This window comes from Brassica oleracea, chromosome C1, assembly GCF_000695525.1.
Source record: "Brassica oleracea var. oleracea cultivar TO1000 chromosome C1, BOL, whole genome shotgun sequence".
In the NCBI taxonomy this organism is placed as follows: Eukaryota; Viridiplantae; Streptophyta; class Magnoliopsida; order Brassicales; family Brassicaceae; genus Brassica; species Brassica oleracea.
In genome coordinates, this window is record NC_027748.1 from 9,481,344 (window position 1) to 9,506,736 (window position 25,393).

The 25,393-nt window shown below is 34.5% G+C and overlaps 3 protein-coding genes across 6 annotated transcripts; 1 reads left to right on the forward strand and 2 right to left on the reverse strand.

The window, feature by feature from the left end:
• Positions 1-6,163: 6,163 nt before the first annotated feature.
• On the reverse strand, positions 6,164-9,871 carry LOC106331782 (calcium permeable stress-gated cation channel 1). 4 transcript variants are annotated; one of them, XM_013770441.1, is made up of 8 exons: positions 9,855-9,871; positions 8,850-9,188; positions 8,605-8,763; positions 8,379-8,514; positions 8,191-8,292; positions 7,989-8,108; positions 7,491-7,912; positions 6,164-7,428 (listed from the first exon to the last, which is right to left on the reverse strand). In XM_013770441.1, the coding sequence occupies exons 2-8, from the start codon at positions 9,161-9,163 to the stop codon at positions 6,375-6,377; spliced, it is 2,307 nt and encodes a 768-aa protein (XP_013625895.1). In that variant the 5' UTR covers positions 9,164-9,188; positions 9,855-9,871; the 3' UTR covers positions 6,164-6,374. The 4 variants fall into 4 exon arrangements, with proteins under 4 accessions (XP_013625895.1, XP_013625760.1, XP_013625685.1 ...); XM_013770306.1 differs by lacking the exon at positions 9,855-9,871 and adding an exon at positions 9,576-9,821; XM_013770231.1 differs by lacking the exon at positions 9,855-9,871 and adding an exon at positions 9,374-9,821.
• A 6,863-nt stretch (positions 9,872-16,734) lies between these two features.
• On the forward strand, positions 16,735-21,007 carry LOC106308600 (protein STRUBBELIG-RECEPTOR FAMILY 8). Its single transcript, XM_013745747.1, has 13 exons — positions 16,735-17,100; positions 17,442-17,571; positions 17,679-17,750; positions 17,837-17,902; positions 17,998-18,069; positions 18,147-18,218; positions 18,298-18,369; positions 18,455-18,520; positions 18,968-19,033; positions 19,121-19,948; positions 20,019-20,294; positions 20,386-20,542; positions 20,628-21,007. Exons 1-13 carry the CDS (start codon positions 17,010-17,012, stop codon positions 20,778-20,780), a joined length of 2,121 nt encoding a protein of 706 aa, XP_013601201.1. The 5' UTR covers positions 16,735-17,009; the 3' UTR covers positions 20,781-21,007.
• A 74-nt stretch (positions 21,008-21,081) lies between these two features.
• LOC106308607 (protein polybromo-1) lies at positions 21,082-23,582 on the reverse strand (the record flags this gene model as incomplete). Its single annotated transcript, XM_013745754.1, is given in 5 exon segments — positions 21,082-21,435; positions 21,921-22,059; positions 22,184-22,252; positions 22,345-22,687; positions 23,369-23,582. Coding segments are annotated over 5 exon segments (675 nt in total). The 3' UTR covers positions 21,082-21,408.
• Between the last annotated feature and the right edge of the window lie 1,811 nt (positions 23,583-25,393).

Below are 25,393 nucleotides of genomic sequence, written 5' to 3' on the forward strand. Positions count from 1 at the left end.
CGTATACTTAAGGAAAACTTACATTTTTGTAATTTAAAGTCGTTTTAAAAAAATTCAAAATATAACATATAAGAAAAAATATAACATATAAGAAAAATAGAACATATAGGGTGTCTTCATTTTTGTATTTTAAAGTCGTTTTTTTTAAAAAAAAATAACATATAAGGTTTCCTCATTGTTGTATGCACAAAAAACTGACACGTAGGAAGGGGCTATTTTTAATTATTACAAATTTGAGGTTCTAACTTTTTAAATGATTCACAATTAATATATAGGGGATTAGAAAATGTGTCATATATTTTACTCACAGATCATTTAGATGCAAGCAAACATGCATAATTAAAGTTTATAATTATCCTTGAAAAAATAAAAAAAAATTTACATATTTTCATTAAAAATGTTACTTTATCAAAATATAAAATATTATTTTTTCGTTTCAACTGTAAAATCATATTTTGTTAGAAATGTAAAAGTTTAACTCTTCTTCACAGCTGTAAAATATATTTATGTAAAAAAATATCAAAACTAAATTTTCACTAAATCCATATCATTTTTTTTTACAACGAATAGCTATTATATTTTCTTAAAACACCAAATCCAAAGCATTATATATTTTTTAAGATCCAATAACCATATAAATGATATGTATCTCTGATTATTCATTTATTATTTAAATGATACTTCCTTTTTCAATGAATTTGACTCACTAAAATAAATAAAGGTAACTGATTTCTAAACATTAGCTACGAAATGGTTGATATATGCTACTACCACATTCAATTTTTTTAAAAAATATGACATAATTTTTAAAAATATAACGATATCTATATAATTGTGACATGTACAATTCTACTTTTAAAATTTTATATTTTTGCAAGTTTTTAAATATGGTAATGATTTTTTTTGTGCACCAATAAATATGGTAATGAATATTAACTTATAACCATTAGTATATTACTATAAATTATTTATATAAACAATTATTTTTGGAAAAAACTATAAAATAAATTAATATTTACAAACTCATATATCACTATTTCTCCTGTTGTAACAAAAATCTAGGAGTAATAATAAACATATTAAGTTATAGCCATCACACGTTAGAAATGCTCACACTAAATGACGATACAACAGGAGATATCACTACAACAATCATAGCCAAATGATGAAGGACGGCCAATGCAACAAGATATATCATCTTTGGAGTTGGCCAAACTTCAAGGACCAATGTCTACAATGTTACGTAGTCATAACCAAAATTATGAAGAAATTTCATTTAATAAAAAGGTCTTTAAAAAATTTTCAACCCCCCACCCCAAAAAAAAAATTCAGATCTGGATCAGGATGCGATTTATGCTATTACTTCAAACAAATGAAATGTTATGTCTGTTTCATGGAGCCTAACGCACTATCTTTTTCTTCCAACATGCAGCTTTAAGCCATGTGGTTATGCTCGCAATTAATCAAATACATTATTTGTGTATTCTATAAATATTTCAAAAATACTACTTTCTCAAACAAATAGAATTTTGTTATACCCTCATTACAAACGCGAGTTTTTAAGTGGTTGATCAAGTTTTTTATAATAATTTATTTAGATATAGAATCTACATAAAGAACATAGTTAATTTTTCAAGCTTCTATTCTTGAATAAATCATTCAAACATAGAGAACGTAATCAATCTTCTATGAAACCACCTTGGTAAAGGAAAATCTCATCTTCTCTCTACAACTCATTTTTTACTAGATAACTTTCAATAGCTCCCATCAAAATCTCCTAAATGGTCTAAATAGGCAAATTGCTTAGAATATAATTTTTTTAAGAAAATACGCAATTTCTAGGATTTTAGTTTAAGATTAATAACTTAGAAAATAAGCGCAAAACAAGTTCATATGAAGTTATATTTACAAGCCCATCTATCAATACTTTGTTTACGTTTTCAAATACTACTTAAACTATTCGTCTACACAATAAATATAATTCGTCTACACAATAATATATTTATATCACATTACTCAATAAATAATATATTTACTCACATATATAATAGAATTGCAAATGGTAATAAAGATGTGATTCTCAACAGTTGCGACTGTTCCAATAACAACTCTCTCATTCTATACAAATAACAACACACTATTGGAAAACTAATACGAATTATCTTATGCCATAACTCTAATTGTTAACTTTTTTCTGTGCAACAACTCTAATTGTTAACTCATAATTAGTTTTCCGAACAAAAAAACCAACATTATGTCATATAATTAACGTATATCCCGCGCGCAGACTCTAGTTACATATATATTAATGAAACCGTTGTGACACTCTTCTTCTTCATCTATCCGTTTGTTTGATCTGATGGATTTCTTTCTCATCACTTTTTTTCTGATGGATTTCTTTCGCTCAGATCTTTTTCTCAAGATTATGTCCCTTTCTTCAACACCTGGAATGTGCTCTGAGAAAAAAGAGCATATATCTCTTTAAAATTTGATGAGAATAAAATTTAAGTTTTTTTTAATCAACACTAACCTTTACTATTTATTTTTAACAATATTTTTATAATTATTTTGTATAGATCACATACTTTGTACCACCCATAGTTTTTTTTTAAATATATTTTTTACTTTTTCTAAACGTTTTTCTTAGTTTGACTATGATAATAAATAGAATGAAAGTTTAGAAATTGTTTCCAAAAAAAAAGTTTAGAAATTGACATTAACTTTTTCTCTTTTTAATTTTTTTTCTTAAATTCAATAGTGTTTTCCTATTTTATATATTTTCTTAAAATTGTTGATTTTGACAATATGAAAAATAATCAATTCACTGTAATAAATACAATATTTTTAGTTAGGTACTTCATCACGAAAATCAAATATTGATAATTGCTATTTAAAAAATAGAATCTTTTGTTTAAATCTTGGCAGGTACTTGAAAAATAATCATGATCAACCAACAACCAACAATAGAATATATTCAGTAATAAACCCAGCAATGAATATATCAGTTAGGAATGTTCTGTCTAGTCTCTCTGTTCCTTTTCTGACTTTGAGTGAGAGTCAAATCATTTTTGTTCTTCCGATTTTACATGGAAACTGCTAATCTCAGCGTTTGTTCAATGTAAAAACAAAAAGTTAGTAAAAGAAGTTTGTTCAATGTAAAAGCAAAAAGTTAGTAAAAGAAGTTTAAAGAACAATAATAATGAAGATAGCACTTTCACTAATCTCATCTATAATTTTTTGTTTTTTTTAATCAAGATATGCCAGATTGCTGGAGCATGTCATAACACGATACTTTAATTACTCCTTGACATTGACTTCTCCTCAAGAATCTTGTTAAGTAAATCAGGGTTTATTTTACCTTTTGACATTCTCATAACCTTGAACAGAAAGCAACACATGAGTTAAACTAATTCAGGCGTCAAAAGTTTTCAAGCAAAGGGATCGTCGTATCTGCCATACCTGGCCAGCAAAAAAAAAAGCCATGGAGCTTGGTTTTCCCATTTCGGTACTGCTCAAGCTGCTTTGAGGATTCAAAGACCACTTTCATAACCATTTTCTCAATCTCCACACGATCAGTTATATGTAGCACGTCACACAAAATCAAAAATTACTTTACAGTAGGGCAAAACTGAAATATATTCAAAATGTGCCTCAGGATCCTTCGCATCTCACCGGTGTATTCAGCGGCTTCGATCCCATTTCTCATATCAGGTTCAAATACAATCTCGAGCAAAGGATCTCCTGCTCTTTTAGATACACATGCACCATAAGAGATACCAAACATTAAGAAGCAGATACATATCCCCTAAAACCAAGAATCTGATTGCATAACGTCTTTGCTTGATCATTGGTTATACGGATAACACATATAATATATATAATCAAATCTGGTGATCCGAAGCCTCACATGTATCCTGCAAATCTTCTACGTACAGCCGTAAACATTTCTAGGAACGTTTCTAAAAAAAAATATTTCTAGGAACAATAACATGGTAAACAACAAACTAATATGAAATGTGGTGGAGCCATTGATGAGAAGTACGGGAGACTTCGTTTCAATTTATAAGAAATTCTTTTGACGGAGTAATAATGGGAGTTTAAAGAGACATAGTGGAAGATTCTTGATTATGTAATTTAAGATGGAGTTTAGGAGTTACATGTTCGTTCGGTACGGTGAAATCGGGGTAGGCGTGTCGTTGCCTCGTTAAGGGCTTGGAGGAAGTGGAAGCTGAGATGTGAGGAAGAAGATTGATTTTAAAACTAAATGTAAGGTTCTTTTTGTTTTCTTTAAAGGATTTTTAACGTTAAAACCCCTCAACTAAGTTTGTTTTGGGTAAAAATCTCCAAACTAAGTATTTAATAAAAAAATACTAAGTTTAGGGGATTTTAGTTTGTTTTGGGTAAAAACCTTCAAACTAAGTATTTAACAAAAAAAATCTCAAACTAATTTTATTTAATGAATTAAACTTTCACGGGTCAAAATTACCAGAACTTTTAACGTTAAAACCCCTCAACTATGTTTGTTTTGGGTAAAAACTCCAAACTAAGTATTTAACAAAAAAAACCCCAAACTAAGTATTTAATGAAAAACCCCCCCAAACTAGGTATTTAACGAAAAAACCCATAAACTAATTTTATTTAATGAATTAAACCATAGCAGGTCATAATTATCATTACTACCGGTAAATCTTTAATTTAGGGGTTTCTACATTAAGTAAATATAGTTGAATAAAATTGAAAAAACAAAAAAAATCAAAATTTTATAATATTATTTAAAAAATAGTAACTTTTTTTTGACAACATAAGCGAGAACTAAGTAACTGAACCGCACGATTCAGAAAGCCAAACCAAAAGTATTGAATCGACATATAACATAGTTGAGGGAGAACTTCTCTCACCACTTGCAAGCTTGTCCGCTACAGTATTTTGTGCTCTTGGAATATTTCTGATCCGGAAGTTAGGGAAGAAAGTCTTACTGCGTCTAAATTCTTTATATATTTTTTGTTATATTTTCTCGGTTTTTACATTTTTAATTTATACATATATAATGTTGATGTTAAAAACACATCAAACTCATATATTTACAAAAACAAAAAAAAAAAAATTAAAAATGCTAATTTTGAAAATTTAAGTTACTAATTTTTGGATAATATTATAAAATTTTGCTTTTTTTTATTTTTAATGGTAAAATCCTTCAAGTATGTTTACTTAATGTAGAAACCCCTAAACTAAAGATTTACCGGTAGTATTGGTAATTATGACCTGTTAGGGTTTACTTCATTAAATAAAGTTAGTTTGAGGGTTTTTACGTTAAATACTTAGTTTGGGAGTTTTTACTCAAAACAAACTTAGCTGAGGGGTTTTAACGTTAAAAATTCTTCTTTTAAACACAAATAAGGTTTGTTTTCAAAATAACTAATGGGATATGGAACGTTTCAAATATTTTTATCGGAAACCATGGAAACTGAATGTGGACGGCGCTGAACAATTACCTACGCTAACACAAACCTGAAACACATGTTGGGCTGAGATTTGAATCAAGATGGGCCCAAACGAATAACCCAGCGAGAATTTGAGACCTGTCGAACACAATCGTTTTTAAAAGAAGTAAAGAGAGAGGGAACATGACACGTGGCAAAATTTGGAGATAGCATTGGCACAATTTGGAGATAGGAATGCTGAAGTGGCGCATCGTGGCGAGTTTCTTTTCTACTAGAGGGCTGTTCGTTTGGTTGCCGCAGGTACCGGCGGCAGCGGCAGCGTCAACATTATGCGTCAACTCTTGTTCGTTTCGTTGACGCAGGAAACTGCGTCTGACGCCGCGTCCGAACGCCGTGTCCTGCGGCTGACGCCGATAAAATCTGCGGTCGCGATATAGTATGCGGCAGCGGCAGCGGCAGTGGCAGCGTCAGCGTCTGCGAAACGAACAACAACTGTTCTCATTGACGCTGCCGCCGAAACCTGCGGCAACCAAACGAACAGGACTTAGATAGATATTACTAATACTAGTTTTTGCATGAGCATTGAACACATAATGGTTACTGTTTCCTTTTTTTTTTTTTTTTACCAAATGGTTACTGTTTCCAAATACATCCATCTGATGGTAAAATATATATATATAAGTATGTTGTCTAACAACTACAAAGATTATAAGGTCGTAATAAACAAGAACCTCGAAACTTTGGAATCCACTGATAAAACCCTTAAGGTCTCTCCACAACACAAATCTTTTCTTGAACAAAAAGCTTAGACCAATCCCCATTTTAGTACTTCACTGAGCTAACGTATCCGTTCTTTCTCTTTGTCTATGTACATATAGAAAAGTACCATATGTATATGTACTTGTAAGACATCTCTTGTTGAAAAATGTTTCTCTAGACTTTACCACTAAATGGTGAAGATTCTCCGCTGATCCTGCTATGAGCAGGAGTATTCCTCCGCGACTGACGTTTGGTGGGAACAATAATGGCTTCCTCCTCAAACTTCCGGAGCTTGTCATCATCATAGTCATCCTCATCTTCATCGCCTCTAAACACTGGATGAACGTAAGCACTCTGCAAGTAGCCTCTGAGGTTCAAGTTCGGCTCTCTCGCGCTTTCCAATGTATCTTTCATCTTAGCTTCCTGCAAAGGGTACCTGACGAAAGCCGGCTCGTAACGACCTTTGCAGAAGTGGTGGAACCCGATGGTAAGCACAGGCAAAGCAATGAGAAACGGCGCAGCTAACGCAGCGTGTTTAGTTCCCAGTAGACCCATAAGAAGCAGCTGAGATATTATCAACGCAGCTATGACTCGTCCATGAACGTCTGGCCAAAACGCAGCAGCGCTCTCGTATTCTTGATTGTACACGTTTATGATCTGATGACGGTAAACAATGTAAGCAAGAGCGAAGAAAACCAAGATGAAAGGAAGAAGCATAGGCGTCACAGGAGCGTAGACAAGACCAAGAAGGAAGTAAAGCTGTATCCTCGGCTCTCCAGTGTTAAACCCAATGCTCCCCGGATCCATCGCCTCCTCTCTGTCTTTCTCAGTCTTGACCAAGAACGTGTTCTTGAGATGGAACATGATCAGAGGTTTCAGCATAAGTATCTCTCCAGCTACACCTGCCCAGCCGTCGACCATTATGTAAGTGATGAAGAACGTCGCCTTCATCGGTATAGCCACACCGATGGTTTTGGGGATTTGGTTTGGGGACTGGTTGAGGAAAGCGCTGAGCTGTTCAAACGCAGCTCCGGTGATGACGCTGGCGAGAAAGACGTTGACGAAGTTGAAGATGTAGTACCTCGACGCCGAGCGTCTCTCTAAGGAAGAGATCGATGTGAAGCCTTCGAACTTGGACATGATCATGAGGATGGATGGGAGGAAGATGAGGAAGAGCTTCAACGCTATACCAGGTAGAAACCCTTGTATCACTGACTTCATAAACTTGCTGCACAAGAAACAAACAGACTCAGCAAATGTTTTCAGTAAGAAGAAAGAGAAGGGACTCACTCTTCGACGATAACTTTCAAGAACGGTGCAGCTTTGACAATCCCTTCAATGGTAGCGAGAGATTGAACAAAGGCGATTGGGATGATGAAGAAGAAGGTTAGGAAGAAGAAGGCAACGTGCATTAACAGTCTTCTAACGGTCAGAGAAACGTATGGGATAGCGAGGTTGGGCCAGTATACATCACGAGGCTCTGGAGCCCATTCGGTTAGCCATTGGGTGGGGTTCCGGGTCTGCTGGGTCTGAGCGCAGACGGCAGCAGCCCAACGAGTTTTGAAGGAGACGAAAGATGCTGGCATGATGGACTTGGGGTCTTTCACCACTTCCTCTCTCTCTTTAGCTATCTCTTTTGATATTTTGTCAACTTCGGCTATGTAGTGTTCGATTGCATCCACTTTTTGTCCCCAAAGCCCAAGGAAGCCAAGCTGGTTTGATGAAAAGGGTCAATCTAACAGAACAAAAACTAAAATTTGTGAAAACTGAGATTTTCATTTCAAGTACCTTCACCATAAGTCTCTGAGAGTTGTTTCTAGCGTATTTGAGCTGGTAATAGTCAAGCCAGTTCTGCATCTTTTTCTTCTTTTTCACCAAATCTGCTAGCTTGTTTGCATTGCATACAACCTACATATTGTTTCCACAAAAGGTAAGAAGAACCCATCAAGGTACTTAACAGATTCAAATTACAAACTTCTGAGAGATTTACCTGATTAGTCAGGTAGTGATCAGGGTGATTGACAAGGAAGAAATGCTCCACAAGTTCACTAACAGACTCATCTGCATCCGGAGGTACATTTCTGACAAGAACCTATCATAAATCTCAACATATTAGATTCCAACTTTGTTCGGTTTTTCGAAATTTAAACCAAGGGGGGAAGAGAAAAGAGTGTTTACAGTGAACTGGTCAGGTCGGCGAGCTTCTGATGCAACAAACTGAAGCCTCATGTTAGCAACCGTCTCATATTCTTTCATCAACACATAACAAGTCCAGATGGTAAATGCATATGCCATCACTATATGTGTCCAAAACCTGGTAAAAAAAAAAAACAACAAAAATGTCAAGAGACAATGCAGCTCAAAACCCAACCTTTATAAACAGATGGTAAAGGTCTGAACCCACCTCATTGAATACTCTGGGATATTCGAAACAGACAGTTTATCAATATCACTCGACGTTACATTCCTTAGCTGCCTAGCCAACTCCAACGTGTTGTTCGTCCAGTTAACCGGCACAAGAACAGCCCAAGCAAGCGCTGCTATTGGAACAAAGATCTTAAGCCTGCACACACAAATCGACAACACAACAGAATCAAGAAGAGAAGGAGAAACTAAGTACTAAAACCAACAAAGTTCAAGACTTTTTACCCTAGCCAGTAAATCCTGAGATACACAACAGAATCCAAACCGGCGTGATCGATCAACTCAGGCTCAGGCATCTTGAGAGCCTCAGGCATCCAATTCAAGAACTTCAAGTACGCCCTGAAGTCCAAGTTCACAAAGCGCTGCACAAAGGCGCCACCGCGAGAAGGGCTGCTCCTCAGCCCCTTGAGGTACCATTTGGAGAAGTAGACTCTGTCGTTAAAGGGCTGGAGCCTCAGAACCGCAAAGATTATGAAGAAAATGAATGCACTGAGGATGTTAATCCCAGCTGATACACCAATATCCGAAAGTGTTGCCATTTATTATATTGCCCAAGGACTTAACCTGTAAACAATACAAAGAAGCAGCAAACTTGTTATTGCCAAAGTTAAAAGATTGAAACTTTATGATAAAGAACGTTCATTTTCAAAGCTTAACCAAATCAAAAAATCTTGGGGCTAACTTCAGATCTGAATCTAAGGGGAAATGCTAATTATAAACCCAGAAAGGACAAGTCTTTGGGAGCAAACCTCACAACAAAGTTCCAAAAACAGTTCGAATCTTTCTAGAGAACCTTTGAAAGGGACAATGCACAACAGCTCAGAGAATCAAAAAAAAGGTTTTCTTTTTCGTTTAGTTATCCCTCAAGTTTACTCCACAGAAGCAATGAGATCCAGAGACAAGAGTAAATACAAAAGAAAGAAGGAAGAAGAGAGAGAGGGAGAGAGAAACCCAAGAGAAGAGGAGTGGAATAAGACAGTGTTTCATCCAAAGCTAAGAACTTTCTTTTTTCTCTCTACCCTCTTCAGTGAGTTACTCACACGCAAACACAAACACACAAACCAAACCCTCTGAAAAAAGTATATAGAGAAGATTTATAAAGTTAAAGCAAACAAAAATAGAATCGTTTTTTTTCAGGAAATGTTTATTATATTTTTATAATACTGTTTCGAGACAATGCAGTTACGTAGGGGTAAAAGTAAGGGAGTGAGAGATGAAAGAGATCGTTACAGTCGCGTGGAAGAAGAAGAAGAAGAAGAGGAAGACGGCCAGGGTTTTTGTCGTGATGCTCCACTGGCTTACCAAAAGTATCCATATAAAATATTTTTCATAATTTTTTATATTCTATAGTACCGTTGGATTATTTATTATTGTGAAAGGCTACTACGTTCGTTTCACCTAATTAACTAAAAACAAATCAAGAGACGGTCAATTAAACAATTTCTAAAGTTGTTTTCCGAATCTTCCTTTGTTTTTTAGCTTTGCTTAAACAAAGTGTGAGATGATCTTTGACGCAACCGACAACATGTGTATTTGTATTGTTTATTTGATCAGGCTGCTAATTGTTGAACGTTACATATATGTTTAGGTAGAAAAATGTCATCCATTTACCTTTGACGTTACTATTTCCCCAATCACTATTACGCTTTTTTTTTTTATATAAATAATATTTCCATCTCATGTAGAATTGATAAAATGAATAGCTTAGTTAGTGGGTTGGAATTGGCCTTTAAAGGATCAAAATAGATGCTATGTCGTTTGGAATCCAAAAACAGATGCTGTAAAACCCTATCAATATCATTTGCAAAAAAAAAAAAAAAAACCCTATCAATACACCATCTTTGGATTCCAAACGATTGAGCATTTATTTTCAACTTTAAGATTCCATCCAAACCACTAACTAAACTATTCATTTTGACCTTAAGACACCATGATGCATCGACTTGGCAAGTCATAATCGGAGGTATAAAAGAAGAGCTTCATCAACACCAAGAACTGGCGTTTATCTCGACATCATCCTTTCTTATGTTGCCCTTTCTTTGAGATTATCTAGTTGAAATGTGTGAACCGGTGAAATATATTTTCACTGAATAATTATCGTTCATTACTTTTTAAATGTATAAAATGATCCAAAAGAACTTGTTGAATTATGGTTTCAGGATACTTTCTCTTTTCTCTTCCAAAATATGAACTTTGTATTCTAGTATATGGATATACTTTTCTTACTGTTTTAGGAGTCTTTTCTATTAATTGTGTTAATCACTAACCTATAAGAAATTATAAGAATTTCTTATAGTTAAAGCTTTTAAACCCGATATTAACATGAAACTAAATATTAAAATTCGAATGATTTATGTTCTCTCATTCCAGCTTCCTCTATGAATAAATCTACTTCACATTGTATAGTGATTGATTTAAATCCACTTTGCACATTGTTGATCAAAAACAGCATTTTGTTCACTAAACAATACTACAAGTGTTATTAACTTATATTGTTGTGTAAATAGTTCTTTCTTTAGTATGGGAACAATTGTTTTGGCGATTTCCGACCGTTGATGTTTTTATATTTTTAATGAGCATTTTTGTTCAAAAAGAGCATTTATTGAGTGAGCTGTAAGTTTTGTAAAAACGGTTAGTTGAGCAAGGACTTCGTAACGGGCAGAAAATGCAGACTGTTTGGAAATTTGAATCATGCGTAAATTAAGCGACTGACTAGAGGGCAGAGATTGGGTAAGACATACGCTTTACGTGGGACACACAAATGTTTATGATTAGGGCATGCTTGGAGCGTGTGAGTGGTTTACTAAAACTTTAATTACCATACTTAAATGAGTATTGAGTAGGAGTATTATTTTGGCCTAAACTCTAAAGTGAAAACTTTATGCTGAAAATCATGCAAGGTGACGTGTTCTTTCACAGTCCACTAGATAAATAAAATTTGTTGAATAGGTGAATCTTTTTGTTGGAATTAGACTAACAAATAGCAACAAATTCTACTTATGAATTCATTTTCTAAGAGTACATGGCTTACTGGCCACGACCCCATAATACGTTTTCATGTATATTTTGGATTCGGTTATGGAGCCCACTATATGATGAAAATTAAAAAAGACCAATTGATTCGAAAAAAATATATAGAAAGTGATAGGTGTGGACGTCCGGATACCTGTCGGGTTCGGATCGGATATTTCAGATTTTTGGGTATTTCGGTATAGGGGTATAGAATCCGTTCGGGTATTTCTATATTTTGGGTTGGGTTCGGGTATTTTTAGTTCGAGTTCGGTTATTTCGGGTTGGGTTCGGATATTGAGATTTTGAAAGAAAATAATTAAATTTTCATTTTTAGATTTATTCTATTTAAAAATATAGATTTCACTTAACAGTTTTTTTTATTTTTTTAATAGATTGAATGATTGATAGATTTGGAGATAACATTTCAAAAATAAATAAACATTAATTTGGCTATTGTTTTGAAATTTCAAATGTAACTTTTGTTAATATATGAAACAAAAAAATTTGACATGCATTTTAATTGAGTGACAAATCATTTTTCCGTAATTATATGTATATTATATGATCATAAAGTATGTGTAACATCAATATAAATATTTTAAATAAAATAAGGGATGTAAACAAGAAATATAAGGGTAAGTATATATATGTTCGGTTATCTTCGGATATCCATTCAGGTTCGGATATTACCCGTTCGGATATTACCCGTTCGGGTTCGGATATTCAATCTCTCCTAAATCAATACCCGTTCGGGTATTTTGCTATTTCGGTTCGGATTTCGGTTCGGGTTTTTCGGTTCGGGTTTGGGTATCGGGTAAAATGCCCAAAGTGATATCAAAGGATTGAGTATTACAATTTACAACTAAACATACAATAATAAGAATCAATGTTCAATATTTGTTAAAATATTGATCCTGACTTCACAAATTATGGGAAAGACATGTAATTTATCGCATATTTTGAAGAAAGAATTGCAGTTAGTTTAAGAGGAAAAGTTTTACGCGGTATGAAGCAAACCGTTTTTCGGTTATAGAAAGCGGCGGTTGGCGTAGGTTATGAGAGCTTTGAGCTTGTCTGCGGGGTTCTCTTGATCTTCGGTGATATCTTTCGGTGTGGATGCACATCACAATGCCATGGCCTTTTCTTTGATCTGCTCATGGTAGTGCATTTCACTATTACTTCTTTTCCAGGTCACATGACTTAAACTGGTTCGAGTTGTTGTGGTTGACTCGGTCCCATTTTCTTGTTCATTTGTGCTTGTCGAAAGGTTTCTACGGTCTCTCTTAATACAATTTGAGGTGTTTGTGCAATTGGATTTTACAAGGCACTCTCTCTAGGTTAGTGTATTTGGCTCTACCTTCAATTCGTCGGCGCTAAAGTGACAGTTCGATTACAAATAAATATCGAAGATATCTTTGGATACTAGTTACTCGGGAGACGCGGTAGGAACTCCCGACATCTGAGGCAAAGACATCTGAGGCAAAGAGAAGAATCTTACATTTTCGTGTCAGTTGAAGGTTAAAATTATTATTCAATTCCCAGGGATTTATAATTTGAACTAGCAAAATGTACCGGGAGAGTTAGGTCGAAAAAAGCTATTAGAGTTTTTACTTGGGTTATTTTGTGCAAAAATCTTATGGGGATGTATTCAACCCATAGTTTCGGGTAATTTGCGTAAAAATGATAAATCCACTGTTATTGAAACATGAATTTTAAAAACTCATTTAAAATCCAGTGTTATTGAACTTGACATTTTATAAAGTACTCTGAAATTTACTGTTATTGAAAATATTTTAAGATTTGAATGATTTTAGAGTGTTTGAGTGGAGTTTCCTAGTTAAAAAAATTAAAACTCAAATCTCATAGTTTTAGGTGATATTCTAGAGTGGTTTAACAAAAATCATTTTACTCTCCGCAATTCCCTAAAATCATCTAAAAACTCGTTAAAAATCAAATCACCACAAATTTTATATCGAATACACTCTCCCCCTTAGTAATCAAAATTATTCTCGATTCTCGAGTCAAAAAAAAAAAAAAAAATATTTGAAAAAACAAAAGTTTTATGCCGCGCTTCAAATTTCCCGGACATATATAGTAACCAAACCATAAATGTTTGGGCCGGAGTCCAATAAGGCCCTTCCCAAGTAGCTTGATTGACGGACCAGGATTAATAAATTCTCATATGCTTCGAACCAATAAGTCGGTCTGAGGTTTTTCACTCTTTAATTTTTATAACACTTGTTTTTTTTTTTTTTTTTAACAATTTTAGTTGATCCGGATGGACCGGATCAATTTGGATTAGAACAAGATTCAACCACACACCTGTCTTAAGCTGGCCGACTAATTCCATTTGTTTTGTTTTTTTTTCCACTGATTTCTATAATCTCATTTTCGTTTCGTCGACAATAAATTTGGCATGTCTCTCAATCACGAATATCCTGTGAATTCTGTGACTTTTGTTTCTTTCAATTTTTTTTTATGAGAAAATGAAATTACATTTAGTGTTAGCCCGTTAGGGTCTTCCTGAAAATAATAAAACATTACTTGTTTCCACTTCCCTTATGATCTCATAGATTTCCCATAGATTTTAGAAATTTGAAGTTGTGTATATGTCAAAAATTATAACTTTGTTGTAAAAAGGGTTTTTTTCTATGCATAGAAGAGAAGAGTTGTAGCTTTATTTTGTGTAAAACACAAACATAATAATGTGATTCCAGGTATAGAATTTATTTGGAGACATTAGGGATTTGGAAGATTCATTTTCGTTATAAAGACTGTATAAAGTTCCAAACAGAATGTTATGTACTAGGTAGTATGTCCTTCACTATCAATGATTTTGAAGCATCAAACAAACAAACAAAAATCGTCGTTAGAAGGTTTAAATATGAAACGTGCAATGTGAATTTAAAGTATTTTTGCTACATGACTGACTCAACTACTCATCATCTATATTATTTTCCTTAAGTTCTGTTCGAAATGTGGTCATATTGAAGTCTTGATCCAAATTTTTTTTTTGGTTCCAAATAAGTTAGGATTTCACGAAAAAATATATGCAGAAACAGTTACGATACAATAGTAACACTTCGTAGTTTTTAATTTCTCAATTATGACATATATAATGGTATTTTAATATATTTACGTTGGAAGAATCCAAGACAAGTTCACGGGATTTCATTCCATGGAATAAAGTCTCTCCTTCGAGACATTATGGAATAAAGTCTCTCCATCGAGACATTAAACAAGCAATCTTGATTCTTCGAATCACCCTGCAAGTTCATGTACTTTTTCAGTTCACCAACACAATACACAACACAAGACAGTAAGAAGTACTGTATTTCTTTTTACTTAGAGTCTTAGACGATAATTAATCATTAAGATTTTTCAAAAATATATATAAATATTACAAAATAACACAAACTACAGTGATATGAATTCATTAGACCATCATTAACCATAGTCTCTTAACTGAAGTTCTTAACTTTGACGAAGAAAGGATTCTTAGTTTTTATTAGATTTTAACTAAAAAATTTTAAGAACCGTTTTTTAAATAAGAAATATAAGAACCATCTCTTAAATAAGAGATATAAGAATCATCTCTTAGCTAAAAAGTGTAAAAAAAAAAAATATCAAATCATAAGTTAAAAAACCCGACTAAGACATTGGGGTTAATCATGCCCTGAATGTTTTAGGGTTTCCAAATTCCAATTACATTAGTCTCTTGATAAGAGCGCATTAACTAGACAAAGTATATCTCTTATCAGTCATTCAAATTTCACTGTAATGAAAAGAACAAAAGATAATGAGGAAAAGTTTAATTTATCAAAATTAATGTTCTCTTCTCTGTCAAGAACAGGTGAACAAGTTTATAAGCTACTAGCCAGAGTGGATACACACATAATTTTACTTTCAGCTTCTTTGATCTCTACATGTACTCATTGATGAATTAAAATATATATCGAGAAGAAATAATATTTTCATAAAAAGTACAAAAAATAATACAACATGAGAACAGGCCAAAAGGTAACACAATATTCGTGTCTTCATGAGTGGGCAATACTTTTGCACTATTTATTCTATTTTTAGTCGTTTTCAAGAATCCCACATTTCTTTTGTCCAAAGACATATGTCGTTTTCCTATTTGATGCCATTATAATTTCTTCAAAATTCTCTTAAAATTATAGAAAAAGGAAGAAACTTGCAAATACCTTCACGTGTTAGATAAAAAGAAACTCATGCACAATGTCGTAAAAATTGTATTTATTTTTATCGTCGTATATTGGTTGGCAAGCGAATAAGACTGCTAATGAAAACATAAATAATAAGTACTCAAAACTTATAAATGAGAGACAGAGATGTAAGTAGTTTAAAAAAAAAAATTGTTTCAAAATGCAAATAATTTTCATATTTCTAGGTAACTTTTATATTTATTAAATAACCAATCACATTTTAGGTTAAATTATATCTGACCTATTTATTATATAATTTTTTTGTAAAATATACTAATAATTTTCTTGATCTTTTGTGCTTTTAGACTAAATTATTTATAGTATAAAACGGAGGAAGTACAAAATAATTGGTGAGGAAATGGGTGGAATTAACTCATTGACGTGGTAGTGGCACAGAAACATAAAAGTGTACTATAAGAAAGGAAGGGACACCCGTAGAGGATCACAGAAAAATGAGTTCTGGAAAAAGCAAAACGAAGCTGAGAGCGAAAGCCAAATAGCCCAAAAAGAACGCGAGTCAAATGTTTGCTTTAACTATTCTTTTCACTTCCCCAAAACTATACTATGCTAATTCCTATTGTTTAAATATTTTAAAAATGCTTAATAAAACTTTTTAAAATATATGTGGACGGGAAAAATGAATAGCAAATTCCAAACTCCCACCGACACTAACACCAGTCAATAGTCAGATTTTTCAATTGAATTTCATCTCATCTCAATCATACGTTTGTCAAAAATAATAAAATAATACTACTTTTATTAATAATATAATCATTAAATCAGCACAATTAAGAATCTTGCCTTATGAGTTATGAGTTTAATTGAAGTCTTTAAATCAGTTAATGTTGCATGAATCTACGAAGAAACAGAGGTTTTTAATACTCCAAGGAAAAGAAACCTGTATTAATTAAAATAATAATCATAAAGCTCTCTCTCTCTCTTCATAACTCTCTCTCTCTCTCTATATGCTTTTCTTTAATGGCGATGCTTCTAACCACTATCCCCAACACAACACCCACTGTAACTATTTTTCTTCTTTTTCTCTCACTCTTTATCATCTCTGTACTCTTGTTTTCACCTTTTGGAGCTTCCATGGAGTATTTTTCTCTGTAATGTTACCCTCCGCATGTGATCACCGACACACGTAATGGCTACTGGAGATAGAGCTATGCTTCTGGTTTTGCTTGTACTCTTCACTTCGATCTATGTTGTTCGTTGTGTTACTGATCCATCTGATGGTAAAGTATTCAGCTTTTCTTGCTTTTACATCATTGTGATCGTCTCTCTTTTGCGGTTCTTTTGAGTGAAACCTGAGGTTTTCTGGGTTTCTTTTTTTTTTTGGGGTTTTCCGGGTTTCTTTGTTTCTATCTTAAAGTGTTAAGACTTTAGATTCAAAAGATAAACCCTTTTTCTTAGAATCTGTTTTGCCTTAATGTTTGTTTTAATGATTTTTAAGAATGTTTTTACTTACTTTTTAGCTCAGAAAGGAAAGCTGTAAGCTTTATGAAAGATTTTACTGATAGATCCTTGATTGGTTTCTCACTCTCTGAGGTGTACTCTTCTGATTGGTCTATTGCAGTTCAAGCCCTTCAAGTTTTGTATACTTCACTAAATAGTCCTTCACAGCTAACCAATTGGAATAATGGAGGTGGTCCATGTGGAGAGTCATGGAAAGGGGTTACTTGTGAGGGCTCAGCAGTTGTCTCTATGTAAAGGAATCAGACTCTTGATTTTTTGTTTCTTTCCACTTGACATTGATTGATTTGATTGTTGAGTGTTGTTAATGTTCTTGTTTTGTTGTTGTGACTTGTAACAGAGATATATCAAATTTAGGAGTCTCTGGCACTCTTGGATACTTGCTTTCAGACCTAATGTCACTCAGAAAATTGTAATTTTTTTGTTTCTGTTTGTTTGATCTTTGTTCTTTTTGAGGGTTTTGATTCAATAACTTTAGTCCCTTCCACTTTGTTACAGGGATGTAAGCGGAAACAGCATCCATGACACACTTCCCTATCAACTGCCACCAAATCTCACAAGCCTGTAATGCTGTCTTTAGCTTAACAATGTTTTTTTTTATAATTTTAAGTCTCAGTGTTCAGTTTGAAACTAACAGTTGAAAATAAAATGTAATGCAGAAACTTGGCTAGAAACAACCTAAGTGGCAACCTTCCGTACTCCATATCTGCTATGGGATCTCTTTCTTACATGTTAGTTTAACATTTTAGATTATGTGATTTAGCATTATCCTTCTTGTGCATTAAAGTTTGAAAATGTTGTTGTCCAGGAACGTAAGTGGTAATTCACTTTCCATGTCCGTAGGAGATATATTTGCCAGTCTTAAGTCACTTTCTACACTGTAATATCTCTTTCCTCTCCATATATCGCATTCATATCATTGCCAGCTTCCATTTATCTTCCACTGTTGATGTATCCAGGGACCTTTCTCATAATAACTTCAGTGGCGATCTTCCGAGTTCCTTGAGTACACTGTCTCAACTTTCCGTTATGTGAGTGCTTTTAAACTTTCTCTGTTGCATTGAGAAGTGCCATTAAGAAGTTACTAAATGATGATGATATCTTCATTTGTGACAGTTACGTTCAGAACAATCAGTTGACAGGTACTATCGATGTACTCTCCGGTTTGCCTTTGACAACTCTGTAAGTTTCATTTCCAGATAGAAAAAAGCAACCACTGTGGTAATCCCCATCACATTTACCCATGGTTCTAAAATTTGGTTTAGGCTGTGCCTAGCTGACACAAATTTGTTAAATCGATTTAAATCAGTTTGAATCTGTTTAAATCAATTTATATCAGTTTAAATCAATTTAAATCAGTTTAAATCTGTTAAATTAGTAATAATGTTAGTGCAAATTTATCTAATTTTTTTTGTATATCTTATCTAATTCACCAAAATAATTTTATAATTAACCCAAAAACTAAAATATCTTATCCAAACGTTAAATATATATATAATATATCAATAGTTATCAATAGTTCATTAATGCCTATGATCCGAATAATCCGCTTAGTCACTAGTCGTATACAAAACACATAGTTACCACCTATATATTTCTTGAATATTTAACTATATGTTTTCTTGGCAGAAATGTTGCAAACAACCATTTCAATGGGTCCATACCTAAGGAGCTTAGCTCTATCAAGACCTTAATGTAAGTTTTCAATAACAATCTGTTCACTTCTTTACTTGGAGTTTTAATGCACTTTATGTCTTTGAATTGTATCCAAAATTGAAACAGCTATGATGGAAACTCCTTTGATAACGCACCTGCATCTCCTCAACCAGAAAGACCTGACAAAAAGAGTAAACCTTCTTCTGGTTCCAAGAAACCCAAAAACACCCCTGACGCTAAACAAAAGTCTTCTGAATCTTCTGACAAGGGTGGTTTATCCGGTGGAGTAGTAACCGGCATAGTCTTCGGTTCTCTGTTCGTTGCTGGTATCATAGCACTTGTTCTTTACTTGTGCCTTCATAAAAAGAAGAAAAGGAAAGTTGGAGAAAGCACAACAAGAGCTTCTCACAGAACAAGCCTTCCACTTAGTGTCATACCCGAAGTGCAAGAGCAGAGAGTCAAAACCGTAGCAGACATGAAGTCATCATCATCGCCTCCAGACAAAGTAACCGTCGATAACGTTATGAAAAACGGGTCTCTAACTAGAATGAGATCTCCCATCACCGCTTCGCAGTACACCGTTTCGTCTCTCCAAGTAGCGACAAACAGCTTTAGCCAAGAGAACATCATCGGGGAAGGCTCTCTAGGCCGTGTCTACAGAGCAGAGTTCCCCAACGGGAAGGTGATGGCGGTTAAGAAGATCGATAACGCAGCGCTCTCGTTGCAAGAGGAAGATTGCTTCTTGGAAGCGGTTTCGAACATGTCGCGTTTGAGGCATCCGAACATCGTTCCGTTGGGTGGATACTGCACCGAGCATGGTCAGCGTCTGCTGGTGTATGAGTACGTTGGGAATGGGAATCTAGATGATATGCTTCACTTGAATGATGATAGAAGCATGGCGTTGACTTGGAACGCACGTGTTAAAGTGGCGCTTGGAACTGCCAAGGCTTTAGAGTATGTGACGTGTTTACATTTGTTTATGATTATTATGTCTAAGTCTCTAACCTGAGTTTGGATTAAACAGGTACTTGCACGAGGTTTGCTTGCCTTCAATAGTACATAGGAACTTCAAGTCAGCGAATATATTGCTAGATGAAGAGCTTAATCCTCACTTATCAGACTGTGGTTTAGCTGCTTTGAACCCAAACACTGAGAGACAGGTTTCAACACAAGTGGTGGGTTCATTTGGATACAGTGCTCCAGAGTTTGCATTGTCGGGAATCTATACTGTGAAAAGTGATGTGTACACTTTTGGTGTAGTCATGCTTGAGCTCTTAACTGGTCGGAAGCCTCTTGACAGGTTTCTTTTTCATCTAAATGTTAACTAACAAACACCACCATTCACTTCAATTTTTTCTTAATTATCTGCATTTTGTATGTGTGTTTGATAGCTCGAGAACGAGAGCAGAGCAGTCACTAGTGAGATGGGCAACACCGCAGCTTCACGATATAGATGCTTTGTCTAAAATGGTTGATCCTTCTCTTAATGGAATGTATCCAGCTAAGTCACTGTCTCGTTTTGCGGACATCATTGCTCTCTGTATTCAGGTACATTAACCATCCCTAAGAAAAATGAATTAAGCTCAAAATTATTTCAGAAAGTAACCAAATCATCTTCTCCGTTTTTTTTAAGCCTGAACCAGAGTTCAGGCCTCCAATGTCAGAGGTGGTGCAACAGCTAGTGAGGTTGGTTCAACGAGCAAGTGTAGTCAAAAGAAGATCAAGTGATGACACTGGATTTTCTTACAGGACACCTGAACATGAGCACATGGATATCTCTTTCTGAGTAATACAACTACTCTAAGCTCCATTCCAGTCTTCTGTTCACTCGAAGCAGCTCTTATACTCCCAGAGGGAGAGAGTTTTGCTTGGTAACAGAGAGGTAAAGAACGCATCCTGGTTCAGACTCACAAGTATATAAGAAGAGTCTCTGCATCTTTTGCAATCATCCTTTTTCTTCTTTTTGTTGAATAATCAATGAATCTGAGACTTCTAAAAGTTTTGAGTTTAGCATTCCAGTGTTCTCGTTTATTATTTCAAGATAAGCTAAAAATGATTAAGAAAATGGAAGACAGAAGGCAGATAAGAAGTGAAAGCGCTCTCTCTTCATGTTCTCATCAGACACAAAAACAACATTTACCCACAATAAACAGTAGACCTAAAAGTTAACTTAAAGACCCCACGGAGAAAGTCTATACAACAGACTCTGCCACCATAACTTGTCTTCATCATCTCTCTCCTTTTTTTTTTTCACATTTTCTCTTGAGTTTTGGAACGCAACATACAGGCATCATCACAACAAAGACTGACACAGGCAAAGAAAATCCTAACTTACTTAAATATGCATCAAAGAGCTTACAAGTTATATAACTTGACAACCCCTGCGCGGCTTTTACTCATGAGAACCTGGCGAATTATCTTTTTCTGCGCTTTGTTTCCACCTGAAGACAACAATGACATTGTTAATATCAGCCACAAGCTTTCGTACACAAAACAAAAAGAAAAAAAAGATGAGCCGTTTCCTATAAATGCCAAACATTTCAGAAGCTAACAATTGGGGAAAAAAGCTTTATGAAATCATATTCTCCCTGGTAACTCCAATATCTAATAGTATGCTCAAGTTGGTGGACGTAGAAGCAAATACATAATTGATCTTTGATAACCTTAACAAACAGATTGTTTTGCAGAAACGTTAAGCATAGATTAGATCCAGACAATACCAAGAACCACAGATTGTATCTCTCTGACCATTCCCAATTTAGCAAAGCACCATCAAGCCAAATGCATATTTTTGGATTTGAAACTTTTTTCAGATCTCAAATTGAGTCAATGACATGACATAGGAGCACCATACAGAGCGGTAGAGGCTAATGTTATCTAAGTAATAAAAAATCTACACAGGAGATGACTAAAGAGACAAACGGACCTTGACATCATCAGCTGGAGACGCAGTAAACCCGTTCTGCGACTTCTTGACATCGTCATCAGAACTGCATTCAGCACACACAAAGTGATCAAGCTTCTTTGCTTCTTCAATGGTCATGCCAACACACCCAGGATGGTACCTACAACATCAAATTGCAACTCCTACCATCAATAAATCATGGGAAAAAGGGCGACATTAAGTTTCTTATGTATTGAAAACACAAGTAAGGAAGTTTATAAAAAGAAAAAAACATTAACATTTACCAGTCTTTGCAGCCTTCACACTGCACCATGAGATCGTCTGGATTATAAGGCATTTCACACTTGCAGTACCTTCAGAACCAAACACAATCCACAGCATTAATATAAAAACAACTGAAACTGCAGGGTATTTAAGAACTGATTGCAACTTATCTACTACTTACACAGCAACTCGGTCAGGGGTGAAGGCGCCAGTAGCAGCCTTGTACTCGAACCTACAATAATAATCCTCCGCTCCAACGTTTTCAAGCCTAGTGTAGTTCTTGAAGGTGTGAACAATGCATTTCCCCTCGATGGTGTGTCCGCTCTGAACGTCGAAATGGTCGGACAAGAAAAGCTCTTTAGCTCCATGGAACTGCCTCCTACCACCAAGGGACTCCTCGGGGCGGTAATACCACCGACAGTGCACCTTCACGTTGTTCCTAGCATCAGCTTCGATCTTCTCAACACGTGCCACGTATGGTGGCTTGCCAGCATCAGATGGGCGCATCAACACACACTCTCCAGCTGCAGAAAAAAACAAACATCAAAAGATTACTTCACAGCTCATCATAGGGATCTCGTGACATATCTAACTGACATTCTATAGTACAACAAACACCATAAGAAGCTTCAAATGAACAAAAACGTCAGAGTATGGGTTGCAAATTTAAGTATAACATTACTGTTGTTCACCTAAGTAAGTAAATGCAAGATCTTTCACATGTAAAAGCAAACATTTTTTCATCAACAGACGTAACGAGCTACAATGCAGATGCAATAAAACGATATAATGTAACAAATGAAACAAAAGAAAATGGTTTATATTTCACAGTTAAGCCACTGCCACTGAAAGAAAGCTTCTTCCGAACAGACCGAAAAGGTAAGAAAATTTACATAAAAGCAGACCAATTGACATAATGAAACAAAAGATCACACTTTGAGTCATTACATAAACCAAAAACACCTTCTAAAGTGTAGCTACGAAGCAGTGGAACGAATTAGACTAAGAAACAATGGTGAATCTTACAAAAAAAAACAGACATTGGAGCGATACAGACCAAAGCAGACATTGGAACGATACAGACTCCACATCTAAGCTAACTAGCAATCTCTTCCTTTGTAAACATACTCTCAAACGCTCAAAAAAAAACATGCAGAAGAATGTATAATTCTACGAGTAACGATATAAGATGATATGAGACTTACCTCTCACGACTTTGTTGGTGCCTTTGATGGTATAAGAGTCAAGCTCCTTCCTTCCGGTTTTGATTTTGGAGGGGACGCCAGGTCGAGTTTTCGCCATGGAAGGTAGACAGGTAAAGCGGGGGGGATGAAGCTAAGGTTTGTGTTCGGTCTCTGTACCTTTGAAATGTAACAGAGATTTGGGGGTTTAGGAAGATAAGGAGGATGTGTGTAGATCGAAGGAGGGGGAGAAGGATAGGAGAGGAAGAGGAAGAGTAAATCTGGAACCCTAGATTCTCTCTTGGTGGAGAAGATGAGTCATTTGTGATTTTAATGAGTTTTACTGTTCACAAATGTGTAGTCAATTTACTATATTGCCCTTTATTGTTTTTGACCAAACAAAATAGAAATATTGCCCTTTTATGGTTTTTCTTAAAAATGAGATCTGGAGGTGAAATACAATGATGGAATATAACCGACAATCAAATACTATCCCAGAGTCCAAAACCCATATAAAATCCAAAATAACAGAGATTTTGTTAAATGAATTAACTCGTAAATTTAATTTTTTTTCATAATTCAATTTATTTATTATTCAAAGTTTGATATATAAACTTAAATTTAAATCATCTTAATCACGCGTTAAATAAGTTAGCTGGTTTATATAATTCATAAGTTAATAATCTCTATCATTAAACTCATTTGTTTATACTCATGAAATTACCAAGTTGAAATAAGCCATCTGAAGATTTAGGTTTATTTGAAACTCCTAAGCACCATAAACCAAATCACAAATGTTACACAACTAATACAAGAATGAGATCACTCAACCTACTAGAAAGCAAAAGAAAAGAAATATAACTCAGGAACAAAATGATGGAAGACAGACACCTTACCACAATATCAAAAGGATATCGTAGAATAATATATTACCACCACTTGAAGGGGACAGAACCACAAGGAGCTTGAGCCAATTTACACATTCCGAAAAAAACTTATTGATAAACTGGTTTAAACATGGCTTTCCAAAATAAATTTCAGACATTTTGCCCTTTTCTTTCGGTTTTTACTTCCTCTTTTTTTTTTTTTTTTTTTTTTTTTTTTTTTTTTATCTTTTAACAAATTTTGGAATTATGTTTACTTTTTCCGGCAAGAGACATTTGCCGGAAATGGGAAAAGGCTCGATTTTAAAATTGTTTACTCCCGTCTGAGATTTTGATGGAAAATATTATTGCAAGAAAAAGGTAGAACTAGATAAATGAATTTATTTTTCGTTTGCATGGTCGTTCATGTTTTTTATGTTATCATACCGTCAGCGACAGGATCAATGTTAGTATTTAAATCAAGAATGGTACCACGCGTGATCATCTTTCGGCAAATAAAATTACTAATTGTTCAATATAACTATCCAATAATCATCAGTTTTGGTATGTGATGAAACCTAAAAATTGTTTTAGGTGAAACAAAACTACAAATTAATCAGTGCATCTAGCATGTCCAAAATCAGCCAGTTGGGATACCAGCAGAATGAATAATTTATTTAGAAGAAAACATTTTTTAACGATCATTAGTAAAAAAGAAAATTTTGAAAAAAGAACGATTATTGATAATTGATTAGATACAAACATCTTTTTGTAGCCATGTCATAATTGTTTAGATTTTGAACTTCTAATAAACACAAAATCAGGATAACTTTAGTGAGCGGAAAGAAAGAAGGTAGATGATCCCATCAACACAAACCAGGAATGTTTATGGAGACCTCCTCCCCTTAATTGGTTGAAATGCAATACTGATGGAGGTTGGCACAAAAATAGAATCAACAGTGGCGTGAGGTGGATCTGCAGAGATGAGAAAGGTCATGTGTTATGTGCTGTGACAGGACTGGAATCCAGTATTAGAACAGAGGCAGAGGCGCTAAAATAGGCTGTGGAAGCAATTGCAATGTTCAGCTACAACAAAATCATGTTTGAACCTGATTCCATGACCCTACTCAGGATGATAAATGAAACAGAAGAGGTTTGGCCAATGCTATATCCAGTAATAGAGGTC